The 15566-nt window shown below is 48.6% G+C and overlaps 1 protein-coding gene across 1 annotated transcript; it reads left to right on the top strand.

Moving 5' to 3' along the window:
* The first annotated feature begins 984 nt into the window (after positions 1 to 984).
* On the top strand, positions 985 to 15149 carry LOC143781503 (glycoprotein-N-acetylgalactosamine 3-beta-galactosyltransferase 1-like). Its single transcript, XM_077268143.1, has 3 exons — positions 985 to 1496; positions 6114 to 6781; positions 9977 to 15149. Exons 1-3 carry the CDS (start codon positions 1271 to 1273, stop codon positions 10157 to 10159), a joined length of 1077 nt encoding a protein of 358 aa, XP_077124258.1. The 5' UTR covers positions 985 to 1270; the 3' UTR covers positions 10160 to 15149.
* The last annotated feature ends 417 nt before the right edge of the window (positions 15150 to 15566 follow it).

Below are 15566 nucleotides of genomic sequence, written 5' to 3' on the forward strand. Positions count from 1 at the left end.
CCATGGCACTGCCGAGTCCGGTAGATTCCGGGGCAGCCACCATGGCACTGCCGAGTCCGGTAGATTCCGGGGAAGCCACCATGGCACTGCCGAGTACGGTAGGTTCCGGAGTCACAAAATATCAGGATGTGACAAGGAACCCCCCAGGATTATTCACAAGTCATACCTGGGGATGCATGCAAAGACTATGTACTATACCGTATTATTGGGGATTGGGTACAGAATGGGTTAACGCCAATGTCAGCAGCAAGAACCTAAATGTCAGGGAAGGGGCAGTGAAGAGGTTAATGTAAGTGCTAGGACTGAAAAGGGTTAATATCAGCAGCCCTGGGAGTCTAGAGAAGTGAGGGGTTAATGAAAGTATCCCTGGTGGTCTAGAGCAGTGAGGGGTTAGTGTCAGCATCCCTGGTGGTCTAGGGCACTGGTGTTAATGTCAGCATCCCTGGTGGTCTATGGCAGTAATGGGTTAATATCAGCATCCTTGGTGGTCTATGGCAGTAAGGGGTTAATATCAGCATCCTTGGTGGTCTATGGCAGTAAGGGGTTAATATCAGCAGCCCTGGTGGTCTAGGGCACTGAGGGGTTAATGTCAGCATCCCTGGTGGTCTAGGGCACTGAGGGGTTAATGTCAGCATCCCTGGTGGTCTAGGGCACTGAGGTGTTAATGTCAGCATCCCTGGTGGTCTATGGCAGTAAGGGGTTAATATCAGCATCCCTGGTGGTCTATGGCAGTAAGGGGTTAATATCAGCAGCCCAGGTGGTCTAGGGCATTGAGGGGTTAATGTCAGCAGCCCTGGTGGTCTAGAGCAGTAGCAGTACGGGATGTTGTACCATTCACGTTCCCATCTGATAAGACTCCAATAATCCGACATTTTCGATTCTACCGTATTATTGGATTTTGTATCGCTTTTAGAATAGCAGACGGATAAAGCTGTGGCGCCTCCATCGCCCCCAGTACATTACACACGAGTCAGGGATGTGCACGGCCGCCTGGGAGTCCTCGCCAGTGATTGACAGGCCGGGCCACGTGACCCCCGCTGACTCCTTCTGGGCGTGATGACGTCAGACGCAAGGAAGAGGCCAGCTGATACCTGAGAGCTGCTAACCTCTCCCTCGCCGAATGTCATGGCTCCGGTGGGCGGGGCCTGGGCGGTAGCGCAGCAGACGGGCAGCAGTTCCCTGGTGAGTCGGTGTCGGTGACCGCTGCGGGCGGCGAAGTGTCCAGAGTCAGACCGGGATGTGACGGGGCAGCCGGCGGGTGACACAGGAGATGGCCCCCATTAAGTCCGTGCTGAGTCTGGCCACCTTCCTGTTCGGCCTGGCCATCGGCTTCATCTTCTGCTACGTGATCGTCACCATCGCCCTGCAGGAGAAGGACGAGCTGCCGGCGGACATCCTGCACAACGACCCTCACGGGCGGCACGGGGAGCAGCACGAGCACCGGCCGCTGCCCGGGAACATCATGAACTTCAACGCCGACGCCCAGCAGCACCATGGTAACCGCAGCACGACAAGTGCCGAAAAGTGCCCCCCGTGTATACCTATATACCCCCAGTGTATACCTATATACCCCCAGTGTGTGCCCCCGTATATACCTATATACCCCCAGTGTGTGCCCCCCGTATATACCTATATACCCCCAGTGTGTGCCCATTATATACCTCCCAGTGTGTGCCCTCTGTATATACATATATACCTCCCGGTGTGTGCCTATTATATGCCCCTAGTGTGTGCCCCCTGTATATACATAGATACCCCCGGTGTGTGCCCCCCGTATATACCTCCCAGTGTGTGCCCCCCGTATATACCTATATACCTCCCAGTGTGTGCCCATTGTATGCCCCCAGTGTGTGCCAACTGTATATACATAGATACCACCGGTGTGTGCCCCCCGTATATACCTATATACCTCCCAGTGTGTGCCTATTATATGCCCCCAGTGTGTGCCCCCTGTATATACATAGATACCCCCGGTGTGTGCCCCCCGTATATACCTCCCAGTGTGTGCCCCCCGTATATACCTATATAACCCCCAGTGTGTGCCCATTAAATGTCCCCAGTGTGTGCCCCCCCGTATATACCTATATACCTCCCGGTGTGTGCCCATTATATGCCCCCAGTGTGTGCCCCCCGTATATACCTATATAACCCCCAGTGTGTGCCCATTAAATGTCCCCAGTGTGTGCCCCCCCGTATATACCTATATACCTCCCGGTGTGTGCCCATTATATGCCCCCAGTGTGTGCACCCCGTATATACCTATACAACCCCCAGTGTGTGCCCATTATATGCCCCCTGTATATACATAGATACCTCCGGTGTGTGCCCCCTGTATATTCCTATATAACCCACAGTGTGTGCCCATTATATGCCCCCTGTATATACATATATATGCCACCCCAGTGTGTGCCCCCTGTGTATACATATATACCCCTAGTGTGTATGACCCCTGTATATCCACATATATACCCTTGGTGTGTGTGCCCCCTGTATATACATATACCCCCTCTTCCTCTGCTTTGGATATTCCGTGGCCAGCGATTCCTCTGTTCTGCTGCATCTTGAGGTGGTCGCAGCGCGGACCCCAGAGCAGATAATGGGGCGACGTCTTCCTTTTCCTCTGTATTATCTGCAGGGCTGTGGAGGCATCGGTAGGTGGAGACCCCCTTTACACCACTAAGTGTCCGGGTCCTCCGACCTCCCACCACCATCTGTAGCAGAGTGCATTGTGGGAAATGCCAGCCCTGCACATTGACAGGTTATTATCTGCCAGGGAGCGTCCGGACCCCTCATCAAGGCGGGGAGAGGTCACTTTTTGTCTCTTCAGACTTTTCCTCCTGTGATTCTTCTTCAGTCGGGCTGGGGCATGGCAATGCTATTGGGGTATATAATGGGGTCCCCAACCAACACTGCTGCCAGAGCAGCAAGGTGCTGCAAACAGAGGCTCACTTTCCTGCACATATGGCCCGGTATGTGGATGTCATAGCAGGGGACCCGAATGCTGGGACCGAGAGCTGCTGCAAACAGCGTCCCCCCCTCCCCGGCCATCCACGGCTGCTCCCATGTCATATCACATGGCTTCCTTCTCATCTTCACAGAACTAAAGGTACCGTCACATTAAGCGACGCTGCAGTGATATAGACAACGATGCCGATCGCTGCAGCGTCGCTGTTTCGTCGTTGTGTGGTCGCTGGAGAACTGTCACACAGACAGCTCTCCAGCGACCAACGATGCCGAAGTCCCCGGGTAGCCAGGGTAAACATCGGGTTACTAAGCGCAGGGCCACGCTTAGTAACCCGATGTTTACCCTGGTTACCAGTGTAAATGTAAAAAAAAACCAAACACTACATACTTACATTCCGGTGTCTGTCGTGTTCCCCGGCGTCCGCTTCCCTGCACTGTGTAAGCGCCGGCCCTAAAGCAGAGCGGTGACGTCACCGCTGTGCTCTGCTTTACGGCCGGCACTGACACATTCAGTGCAGGAAGCTCTGAGCAGCAGCGCGGATGCCGGGGGACGTGACAGACATCAGAAGGTGAGTATGTAGTGGTTTTTTTTTTTTACTTTTACAATGGTAACCAGGGTAAATATCGGGTTACTAAGCGCGGCCCTGCACTTAGTAACCCGATATTTACCCTGGTTACCATTGTAAAACATTGCTGGCATCGTTGCTTTTGCTGTCAAACACAACGATACACGCCGATCTGACGACCAAATAAAGTTCTGGACTTTAAGGTACCTTCACACCGACCAACTTTCCAACGATAGCGATCCGTGACGTTGCAGCGTCCTGGATAGCGATAGCGATATCGTTGTGTTTGACACGCAGCAGTGATCTGGATCCTGCTGTGATATCGCTGGTCGGAGCTAGAAGTCCAGAACTTTATTTGGTCGTCAGATCGGCGTGTATCGTTGTGTTTGACAGCAAAAGCAACGATGCCAGCAATGTTTTACAACGGTAACCAGGGTAAATATCGGGTTACTAAGTGCAGGGCCGCGCTTAGTAACCCAATATTTAACCTGGTTACCATTGTAAAAGTAAAAAAAAAAAACTACATACTCACCCTCTGATGTCTGTCACGTCCCCCGGCGTCCGCGCTGCTGCTCAGAGCTTCCTGTACTGAATGTGTCAGTGCCGGCCGTAAAGCAAAGCACCGCGGTGACGTCACCGCTGTGCTTTAGGGCCGGCGCTTACACAGTGCAGGGAAGCGGACGCCGGGGGACGCGACAGGCACCGGAATGTAAGTATGTACTGTTTGGTTTATTTTTACATTTACACTGGTAACCAGGGTAAACATCAGGTTACTAAGCGCGGCCCTGCGCTTAGTAACCCGATATTTACCCTGGTTACCCGGGGACTTTGGCATCGTTGGTCGCTGGAGAGCTGTCTGTGTGACAGCTCTCCAGCGACCACACAACGACGAAACAGCGACGCTGCAGCGATCGGCATCGTTGTCTATATCGCTGCAGCGTCGCTTAATGTGACGGTACCTATAAGCTCCGACCAACGATATCACAGCAGGATCCAGATCGCTGCTGCCTGTCAAACACAACGATATCGCTATCCAGGACGCTGCAACGTCACGGATCGCTGTCGTTATCGTTAGAAAGTTGGTCAGTGTGAAGGTACCTTTAGTCATTGATTCCCATTCACTGATGGCAATCAGAGATCTTGGAAGTAGTGAGACATTGAAGGTCGGTCAATGAGGTGCTGCTCCCGTCACACAGTCTGTTCATCATCCTCTATAGGGAGGATGGATGAAGTTGCGGGCACACAAGGGGAACAATGGTGACATGTAGCCGCCGGAGGCGCACACCCCGGGGATTTGTTATTCCAGGGCAGCAGAGATATTGACAGTCAATACTCTGATCGTCAGGTTACAGTCAAGTATTCAATCAGAAAATCCAGCTCACCTGACGAAGACCCACAGAGAGGCAGCGGCGTGCGCAGGCGGTGTGCTGGGCTATGGCGCCTGTTTATGGCTAGGAGCGGGGTCCGACCTCTGTAACCCCCTGTTACCAGCCATTTTGTGTTTGGGAGTCTTGTTTTTGCAAAGTTCACTTTGACCCGGTAACTTTTGTTGTGAGCCCGTTCTCTTATGGAGTTACCACATGTATATAGAGCTGTTACTAACAGTAAGATAATAAACTGTCAGGCAAAATATCTGCCCTCTATATTCTGAAATACAGTACGTTCATTTTTTCGGACAATGGAGCTGTTTGTGGACAGGGAGAAGAGGGGTGATCTAGAAGTTTAGGTTTATTTTATTTTTTTTAATATTTCTCTTTATTTTTTTCCTTAGGGGTGTTGAACCTGCAATCAATCGTAGATTACACTGTAATACTGTATTATAGGTGTACTAACATTGTAGATGGGGTACTTGGGCCCCTGGCGGCCTTGATGGCTATTAGCACCCAGCGAACCCCAAATCTTGTAAATGTCACTTTGTGGTTGGTGGAGTGGAAATTGCCGCATGCACGGCTCTGCTCCATTCATTCTCTGTGGGACTTCTGGAAAAGGTGGAACGCTGCAGGATCTTCAGCAGTACCATAGAGAATGGATGGAGAGGAGGTGTCCAGGCATTGCCACTGCTCCATACAACCATATTCGTACAGATGGATGGGGTATCTGCCATTTTTTCAAGATGGGGATCATTAGCACTGTCACACCAGGCGCCCCCCTCCTGGTTGCTGCCATCACCCCAGACACCAGGTGCCCCAGACACCTGCCTCCTCTGGTGGCTGTCGTCACCCCCAGACACCTGCCTCCTCTGGTGGCTGTCGTCATGTTCCAACCCCTCCCCCAGGTGGGAGCTGTCGCTCCCAGACACCTGGGGCCCCAAAAACAGTGTCCATACATATCCATTAGCTGTCTGTGTAGTGCAGGACAGGACGGGTCCTCCAGAGCGTCAGACACTTTAAAAAAAAAAAACAATCTTTGGTCTACAGCGGTGATCACCAACCTGGAACTCTCCACCTCTTACAAAATTACAACTCCTATAATCGCTTGACAGCCACAGCTGGGAGTTGTAGTTCTGCAACCGCTGGACACCCACAGGTTGGAGACCACTTAACTATAGTGTTGTCTCTAAACATCTCTGTCTGTCTCCTTCAGATGAGGACGTCCATGTTTCTGAAGACCTCCACAAAAAGGTGAGGATCCTGTGCTGGGTCATGACTGGTCCACAAAACCTGGACAAGAAGACCAAACACGTGAAGGCCACGTGGGCGCAGAGGTGCAATAAAGTCTTATACATGAGCTCCGAAGAAAATAAAGACTTCCCCACCGTGGGGCTGGACACAAAGGAGGGCCGGGACCAGCTTTACTGGAAAACCATCAAGGCCTTCCAGTATGTGCACGACCACCACCTGGATGAAGCCGACTGGTTCATGAAAGCGGACGACGACACGTATGTGGTGGTGGACAACCTGCGGTGGCTTTTATCCAAGCATAGCCCCGAGGAGCCCATTTATTTTGGTCGGAGGTTCAAGCCTTACGTCAAACAGGGCTACATGAGCGGAGGGGCCGGCTACGTCCTCAGCAAGGAGGCTTTAATAAGGTTCGTGAACGCTTTCAAGGAGGAGAAGTGCACGCACAGTTCGTCTGTGGAGGACCTCGCGCTTGGGAAGTGCATGGAGAACATTAACGTCAAGGCTGGAGATTCCAGGGACACCAGCGGGAAGGAGACCTTCCACCCGTTCGTCCCAGAGCATCATCTCATCCAGGGATATTTGCCAAAGACTTTCTGGTATTGGAACTACAACTATTATCCTGCCATCGAGGTAAGACCCAGGTGGTGTATTGTGCCGCCTAGTTGTGTAAGCTCCTTCATGTTCAAGGCTTTGGGAGGATAAAGGTTTTCACCTTTAAGTAACTGGAACTAATCCGTGAGGAATGCAAACATCTGGGCTCGGCTAGCAAGCAGTCCACGTCTCACATAATGCCAGCCCTGGGGTAGAGGGTGTGGGTTAAAAACTGGTATTGGGTTAGGGTAACTTTGTTTTTGTTTTTTTTAACTCCTTAATGCTCAATGACATCTCATGGAGCCATTTGGGGTGTAGGGAGCGGGCTCAGGAGCTGAGCCCACGCCACATGGGTCAGGTGCCAGCTGTTACACAGCCAGCTCCAATCAATGAGCTGAGCAATCCTGCCCGAGCATCCATTCCAAGGACTCATCGGCCCTCGACCCCCACAAAGTGATCGCACGATGCCCTCATACAAGATATGTCTACAGAAAATTAAAAAAAAGGGGGTTCATCCAGCGTTTTAACTTTGGATCTGATTGCCAAAAAATGCGAATGGAAAGCTTCAGACATGGTCGGCAGAAATGTAAAGTGAACACCGCTCGTTTTCAAAGAGCGTTACCCTATTATTATTTTTATATTATTTTCGCCACTGACGATCCATCGCATATTCAATTAGCCATATTATGACCATTCGTATACTTGTTTATGGCAGGCGGGGTATTTGTGGCAGGGTTTTTTTATTTGTTAAACACTTATGTTTTGATTTGTTTTGTGTTTTTTGCACTTTTCTTTGATTTTTGTCGTGTTTTTTTTTTTCTTTCCAAAACGCAGAATACAATGGTTATAATGAGTTCTGTATTTTTTTGTTCGTTAACTTTTTTTTTATAGAACAAAATTCTTGTCAAATGCATGTGCAAAAAAAACTATTTGCGTATTTTACAGTTTGTTTGTTTTTTTTTTTTTTTGTTTTTTTTATTAATATTATTTTAAACCACTTTTTTAAGTGAATAGCCGAACCCTCTCATGGACCTGAGATTTAACGTATGTTCCAACTGAATACCAAGTGTGTATTACAGCAGCAAAATGACGTACACACGAAAAATCTGCAATGTAAATTGGCTGCTGCAAAATTTTTATTTTTTTTTGCCGATGTACACTGCTGGCCGTCCATTGCACGGGTAACCTTAGTTGTACTCATCCCCCCCACCACCACCATAAGGTCCTCATTATCAGGGGTGAGGAGTTGAGTTTTGAGCTTTCTGGCCATTTGTGCTACATGTAAGTATAAGGGTTAGGGCGTCACCCAAGACAATTACTTTTAGGCTTTTATTGCACTTTTTAGGCCTCCTGATGAGCCGGTCTTTCCGGTTATGATCATGGCTCCTTGCATTCCATTATGTAAAGGCTCGGCTCTGCATTCTGCAGTCCGGACGTGTAATGGTAAATGAGGCCTGAATGAAACTTGTCCTGGATTATTCCTGGGAGGAATTCTCCTTTCACCTGGGCAGGTCTCTTAAATTAGAAAATGTAGCACATGTCCTGGTTGCATATTAATGGCCCCAGCAGCCGAAAGTGGCAGAACTACCTGTATGTACATCATATAGAGCGGGCCACGTCCTCTGACTGCTTCTGTCCGGCCGGAGAGGGACTGATCTACCATTCTGAGTTTTCTGTATTCCTAGTGAATGACTCCGGACAGTGAAGGCCCCCCTCACCTCCGCTACATGCAGTGTTCAGATGGGATATGTTCTCCCCAAACTGCTATTCTACTGTCCCACCATATACTCTGCTGTAACCATATAAGCAGCTGCTTTTTATAAAGCAATAACTGGGCAAGTCCCTGGTCACCGTGTTGTCTCATTACAGTTTGCACTGACAGTGCACTCTCTTACTGGCTGGCACAAGGGGCGCACTGTCATTGTGCATTCAGAGGAATATGGCACAGGGAGCTCATACTGAGCATATGTCAGAATTTACAACAAAGGCATTATCTGTAGAGCAAGAACAAGCCCAGTCCCTGAAACAGACATCACTGATGCTTTGTTTCAGGGAGGGGGCAGAGGCTGTGGCAGTGACCACAGCGTCTGCCGCCTGATGATGTCCTATGTGAGCATTCCAGAATGCCCAGGGGGGGATTTTTAAACAAAATGTCATTGGAGGTTTAGAAAAAAAAAAAAAAAATGGATGTCAGACTGGGGCGGGTACATTAGAGAATATAAAATTGAAGTATATTAGAAAAGGATATTAAATTAGTACTTTAATTACCGGTAGCTGTACACAGGTACAATCTTTACTTGGTCTTCCCTGGTTTTATCTTGTAAATGACAAAAGTGCCAATAGTTTTCCATGTATGTGATGTAGGTACAGATAGAGCAACAAGGAGGCGGCACTATGTGTAAATGATGTAGGTACAGATAGTGCCGCCTCCTTGTTACTCTACGTTTATATGGTGTAGGTACAGATAGTGCCGCCTCCTTGTTGCTCTACATGTATATGATGTAGGTACAGATAGTGCCTCCTCCTTGTTACTCTACGTGTATATGGGGTAGGTACAGATAGTGCCGCCTCCTTGTTGCTCTGTGTATATGGGGTAGGTACAGATAGTGCCGCCTCCTTGTTGCTCTACGTGTATATGGGGTAGGTACAGATAGAGCAACAAGGAGGCGGCACTATGTGTATATGGGGTAGGTACAGATAGTGCCACCTCCTTGTTACTCTACGTGTATATGGGGTAGGTACAGATAGTACCGCCTCCTTGTTGCTCTGTGTATATGGGGTAGGTACAGATAGTGCCGCCTCCTTGTTGCTCTACGTGTATATGGGGTAGGTACAGATAGTGCCGCCTCCATGTTGCTCTACGTGTATATGGGGTAGGTACAGATAGTACTGCCTCCTTGTTGCTCTACGTATATATGGTGTAGGTACAGATAGTACCGCCTCCATGTTGCTGTACGTGTATATGATGTAGGTACAGATAGTGCCGCCTCCTTGTTTTTTATCCTACAAATGACTTGCCTATATCTACATGTTTTACAGGTGAAAACAGGGAGGCAGTACTATCTGCACCTACAGGATTTAGAGAAAGAAACATGGAGCTAGTACTTTATAGACCTGGAAGGGTGAAGTAAAATGTAGGTTTTCTTTAAGTCTCGGTAGTGGTAATCAGCAGCTCTCTTAATACCTCTGTACCATGTAAGCAAGCAGTGATCCGCCTGTATTTTTGTGTTTTAGGGTCCCGGCTGCTGCTCTGACCTGGCTGTTTCCTTCCATTATGTGGACTCTTCGACTATGTACCAGTTGGAATACCTGGTGAACCATCTCCGTCCCTACGGGTACTCGTACAGATACAGTCCAGATTCCCGGAATGACCCAGAGCAAATCAATGTGAAGGACAAAGATGTGAAAGCCGAGTAATGGAGAGCACGATCACCAGGGAGCCAAAAACTGGTCGTGAATCCCCTGTGTGACCGTATCGGAGGGTTACGTCACCCCCTGTAAAGGCGGCATTTGGAATCTGTGCAATGCTCTGTTGGCGAAGTGGGGGGTTCTTAAATATTGAAGACCCATTTTGACATTCGCCTGCACTCCTGGAAGCCTTTTCTTTTTTTTCTTTTTTTTTTTTCTTCCAATGGACTATCATAATTGACTCCAAGCCATTTTGGGACTTGTCCTGCGTCCCCGGACTTCGGTGGGACAATCAGTGCTCTTAAAGGATATTTATTCTATAAAGGAACTCAACAAGCCACTTTTTCATTTTTAGGAAATTGACTTGTGGATGATGCAAATCACGTAGTGACCCCTAACTGTCTAATGATGTCCTTGGGCGCTGTGTAATACTTTATTTCCCCAGTGGCGGCGCTGCAGAGAAATCAAGCACTTGCTGCCAGTCTGTCTCCGATCGCCGCCGCAGCAGCAGCAGGACACCCTCCTATTATGTAACTTTAGAGGAACGTTTCTAACAAAAAGGCATTGTAAAAAAAACAGACAACCCCTGTATGGCTCCGGTTGTTGTGGTTGGCACTGAATAGTTTGCATTACCCAGAATTCTTTAGTATGACGTTTTTTGGGTTTTTTTGCTTGTTGGCCTTGTCTCATGATATCGTTACTGACTACTTGTAAAGTTTTCTGCACTTATATATACGGCAGCTATAAGGACACGACGTGTTGTGGTCGTCGCCCGCTACTGCATTATCAATCATCCTATTGACAATCAATTGTAAATGTCCCCCACCCCCGGTCCGGTGGGAACAGTGAAGCTGCCGCTGCACTGACAGCCAGTGAGATTCCGTTATATAAAAAAAAAGCATGGCATGCACACCCATAAAATTTCCTTTTTGTCTTGTGCAAGTAATTTATCAGAACTTTTTAGTTTTCAGCCCTTTTTTAATAAGCTACTTATTTAAGGGGTTGTGTAGAAATGTACTTTTTGGGGTAGAAAAAATAACAGCATAGCCCCACTGACCACAAAGAGCCGAGCTGCAGTTCCAGACCTGGTCAGGTGGGGCACTGTTTCTTTTTTTAGAGATCAGCTGTGATTTTTCAATATGTCACCCTGGAGCTCTGGTGCACTCACCACTGCCTGCCCTGCTCTAATATCACGGCGCTTTCCCGCGGTGGGGGGCTGTAGGACAGAATGGCCCACTCATCAGTACAGTGGGACCGAGAGGCTTTATTGAAAGGATCCCTTTTAAAAGGGTTGTCCCACGAACAGGATTTATTACTTCATAATAGGAGGTTGGGGGTCTGACTGCTGGGACCCCCGCCAATGATGAGAACAGGGGTCCCCAATTGTGAATGGTGCAGCATTGCGCATGTGTCACAACCACCGCTTCATTCCCTAACATAGAGGTGCGCATGTGTAACCACCAGTTTTTTTCTGTGGGAGCTGGAGCATACATGCTTAACTACCACTTCAATCCCTTCTGCGGCAGTACACGTGTCACCACCACATCATTCCCTTCTACAGTATGCGAGTGCGAATGTGTGACTTCCGCTGGAGCGTGCATGTGTGACCGCCGCTTCATTCCTTTTCCGCTGGAGCGCGCATGTGTGGCCGCCGCTTCATTCCCTTTCCGCTGAAGCGTGCATGTGTGACCGCCGCTTCATACCCTTCAGCTGGAGCGTGCATGTATGACCGCCGCTTCATTCCCTTTCCGCTGGAGCGTGCATGTGTGACCGCCGCTTCATTCCCCTTCCGCTGGAGCGTGCATGTGTGACCGCCGCTTCATTCCCTTTCCGCTGGAGTGTGCATGTGTGACCGCCGCTTCATTCCCTTTCCGCTGGAGCGTGCATGTGTGACCGCCGCTTCATTCCCTTTCCGCTGGAGCGTGCATGTGTGACCGCCGCTTCATTCCCTTTCCGCTGGAGCGTGCATGTGTGACCGCCGCTTCATTCCCTTTCCGCTGGAGCGTGCATGTGTGACCGCCGCTTCATTCCCTTTCCGCTGGAGCGTGCATGTGTGACCGCCGCTTCATTCCCTTTCCGCTGGAGCGTGCATGTGTGACCGCCGCTTCATTCCCTTTCCGCTGGAGCGTGCATGTGTGACCGCCGCTTCATTCCCTTTCCGCTGGAGCGTGCATGTGTGACCGCCGCTTCATTCCCTTTCCGCTGGAGCGTGCATGTGGGACCGTCGCTTCATTCCCTTTCCGCTGGAGCGTGCATGTGGGACCGTCGCTTCATTCCCTTTCCGCTGGAGCGTGCATGTCTGACCGGCGCTTCATTCCCTTTCCGCTGAAGCGTGCATGTGTGACCGCCGCTTCATTCCCTTCCGCTGGGGCGTGCATGTGTGACCGCCGCTTCATTCCCTTTCCGCTGGGGCGCTCATGTGTGACCGCCGCTTCATTCCCTTTCCGCTGGGACCACGTCATCGTTCCTTTCTGCAGGAGTGCGCATGTGCGACCATCCTGGGAGTGTGCATGTGTGTCCACTGTGTGTGCGCTTTTGTGGTCTCACGCTCACTACAATGTCGCTCGCACTGAGAGCCACAAGACCCTTGTCTTTGAGATTTGCGGGGGTCTAGCAATCAGACCCCCAGCCCTCATACATCTATCACATATCGTGGGTAAATTATATTTATGGGAAAACTCCTTTAAGGAATTTAAAATATTTCCATGCTGATTTTTTTTTCCATAAAAACTGATGCAGAAAAATAGCAAAATTCCCCCCTTTATCCCTATCCCACAAAAAATGTCAATTTCTTTAGTAAAATTTTCAAGAGGAATAATCTATATGAAGGTCGATGCATAAAGTGTCTGAAAGTGTTCAGGCGGAACTTTGCCACTGAATTGTGGCTGATCCTCTTTCTTGGAGGCCCCTAGTTTTACCCCGTAGTTTATAGCGCCCTCCACTGGACAGGGCCACTTGTAGGACCGAATCGCTTCAACCAAAGAGCAAACTTTTGTTTTCCCGCTGTTGTCACCTGTGATCCGTTACTTTACGTAGACTATATTTTTTTGTGGATTATCTGTTTCTGGAGATCTCATTGTAACCCATCACGTATTTATTTCTTTTTATTTATTGTGCTTGTGGACTAATGCGACTAACTGGGGCATTGTCTTATTAGGGGTTGGCGGGATGTGCTGTAGAGTCTAGAAAAAGAAAATGTATATTATTGTTTAGTGTTAATGATGGAAATATCATAATTCCTGAGTGTCACATACAAAAAAAAGTCACGTCTCCAGATGGACCCTGTTAATGGGGACAATACAGGCGCATGGGCAAATTGGGGGTCAACATTAGCGTAAAGGGGATGTACCTTGTGGGTCACTGGGGGTCCCACTAGTGCCTAAAATGGAGCTGTGTAGGACAGATTTCAGATATTTCCAGCATAAATAGAGCGACCATTCAGTCTGGGCACTTCAGAGCCCCGTTCCCAGAATTAGTGGGGACCCCAGTAATCAACAAGTTATCCCTTGTCCTGTAGATAGACGTTTGCCTAACTTCACACTTATTTTTTCTATAAGGATTCAACCTCTCTGATGCATTAATTGACATATCGGATGCCAAAACTTGTGTGCCCTATTGAAGGACTGTGTTGTAGGCATGGCTGCCCCCATTACCATGGATGTTATGGGGGCTGTCTGGTCGTAGAACCTCTTTCCGCAGAGTCTAGGAAGCTTGTCTTCTTGATATTTGGAAACAGCACCTATCCAAACCTCAGATCTTATATGGAGGTTCTTGCCCCATTCCCTTAGCACATTGGGCTCCTGTATCTCTACAGACGTGTAAGGGGGCAGCCATGCACTATGTGGAGTCCTGTACTGGTACCAATCATGGATGGTGAGGTGTCAGACCGGTTCCTTCTGGAGACGTTGGCTCTTTCCCTCGAGTTCTGCTCTCTTAGTGACTTGTTGCCTGTGTTTACCGCACTTCCTTTTATCATACTTTGTTTCCTGAAGGCCAAATCCCATGATCCCCCGAGGAACTGGAGATGTCATATCGCAAAAGTGCCTACCAGTTGTGTTCTGTATTATATGATGATGCTATTACGGGTCCGGCAACTTGGCTGGAAAAATGAGACCTTGTATCGTCTGCTGCACTTCATTATAGGATATTACGAGTGAGGGAATCTTTATATAAAACTTTGAAGAATTGAGCTTTTGCCTGTGATCAGACCCTACTAGTCATGTACCTCTCGTTTCTAGCTGAGCTATAGGGAGCTGTTTGATGGAACAAACCCATCGTGCCCACCAGGAGTGACCAACGTAGCTCCAAGCAGCTATTCGGATCTCCGCTTCCTGTAGGCATTTTGGTGCTTTTTCTGGTGTCTTTCACAGCAGTTGGAACTTTAGCATATTTCTCCGATGCCATCCGTTTCCCGCTTTCATATTTCAGTTTCTCTGTAGTTCCTACGATCTATACCAGCCTGACTGTAGTCATGTAATAGGGGACTATGAATACATCCATCGTTCACATCGGGAGATTTCCTGCTGGACACTTTACGTAGACTCTGCAGATGATGTATCCTAAGGCTAATGCACATTAGCAAATATTTAGCATTTTTTGCAGTAACACTACCCTCCACGGACTTCCACAATTGCCTTTTCTTTTTTTTTTCTGCCTTTTCATTTTGCAACAAAAAGTGAGCCCTATTTTTTCCAACTAGGGAAGGTGCAGGGTACGAGGTGAAGCTCGGCATGTACAGATGTTCAGCAGACGTCTTGTGTTTTCACATCAGCAATGACAGCGCTTTTCTCTCTCATTTACCATTAATCATTAACTTTGTCCAAAGGTCGACCATCAACATCTCATGGGGCCCCGAGGACAAATACGCAGCGGAGGAAAAACTAGGGAAATCCTATATTTTTATATCCTGTTTGTACTGAAGCCTTGTGACTTTGTTGATTTGATAGTTGATTTTAATGACTTGTATTATTAAAACCTGTGTCTTAACGATTCCCTGAAATTTGTGATTATTAGACATTTCTTACACACCGATCCGCCATAATGCTTCCAACCCCTGCTGCCCAAACATCTCAGGCCCAAACATCTCAGACCCATCAATGCCTGGACTCCACGTGATCTCTGAAGTGTCCTGCAGGATCCAGCACCATCTTGGTCACGCCATATCCTTTCTATTCTGTACGTTACTCCGTGAATTGGACTTTTTTTTTTTTTTCCAGCTCGATCAACAGATGATCGATAGGATTGCAATCTGGAGGAATTGAGACTACAGCCCTTGATTCATCAGAAGTTTGGCTTATAACTGTTTGAAATATTGGAAGATCATCTTTACGGCAAGTCCCGGACACTTACGGCAGTCCTGGATCTATGGAAAAGTGGACAGAGCTTGGGCGAGAAACGGTGTCTACAAAAAATACAT

The sequence above is a fragment of the Ranitomeya variabilis genome, chromosome 6 (genome assembly GCF_051348905.1).
Source record: "Ranitomeya variabilis isolate aRanVar5 chromosome 6, aRanVar5.hap1, whole genome shotgun sequence".
Lineage (NCBI taxonomy): Eukaryota > Metazoa > Chordata > Amphibia > Anura > Dendrobatidae > Ranitomeya > Ranitomeya variabilis.

Excerpts from the sequence above, each read along its gene's own strand:
- LOC143781503 (XM_077268143.1), top strand. The coding sequence starts at position 1,271 with ATGGCCCCCATTAAGTCCGTGCTGAGTCTGGCCACCTTCCTGTTCGGC. Across the intron at positions 1,497-6,113 it reads CGACGCCCAGCAGCACCATG|ATGAGGACGTCCATGTTTCT; the intron begins GTAACCGCAGCA and ends TGTCTCCTTCAG. Across the intron at positions 6,782-9,976 it reads ACTATTATCCTGCCATCGAG|GGTCCCGGCTGCTGCTCTGA; the intron begins GTAAGACCCAGG and ends TTTGTGTTTTAG.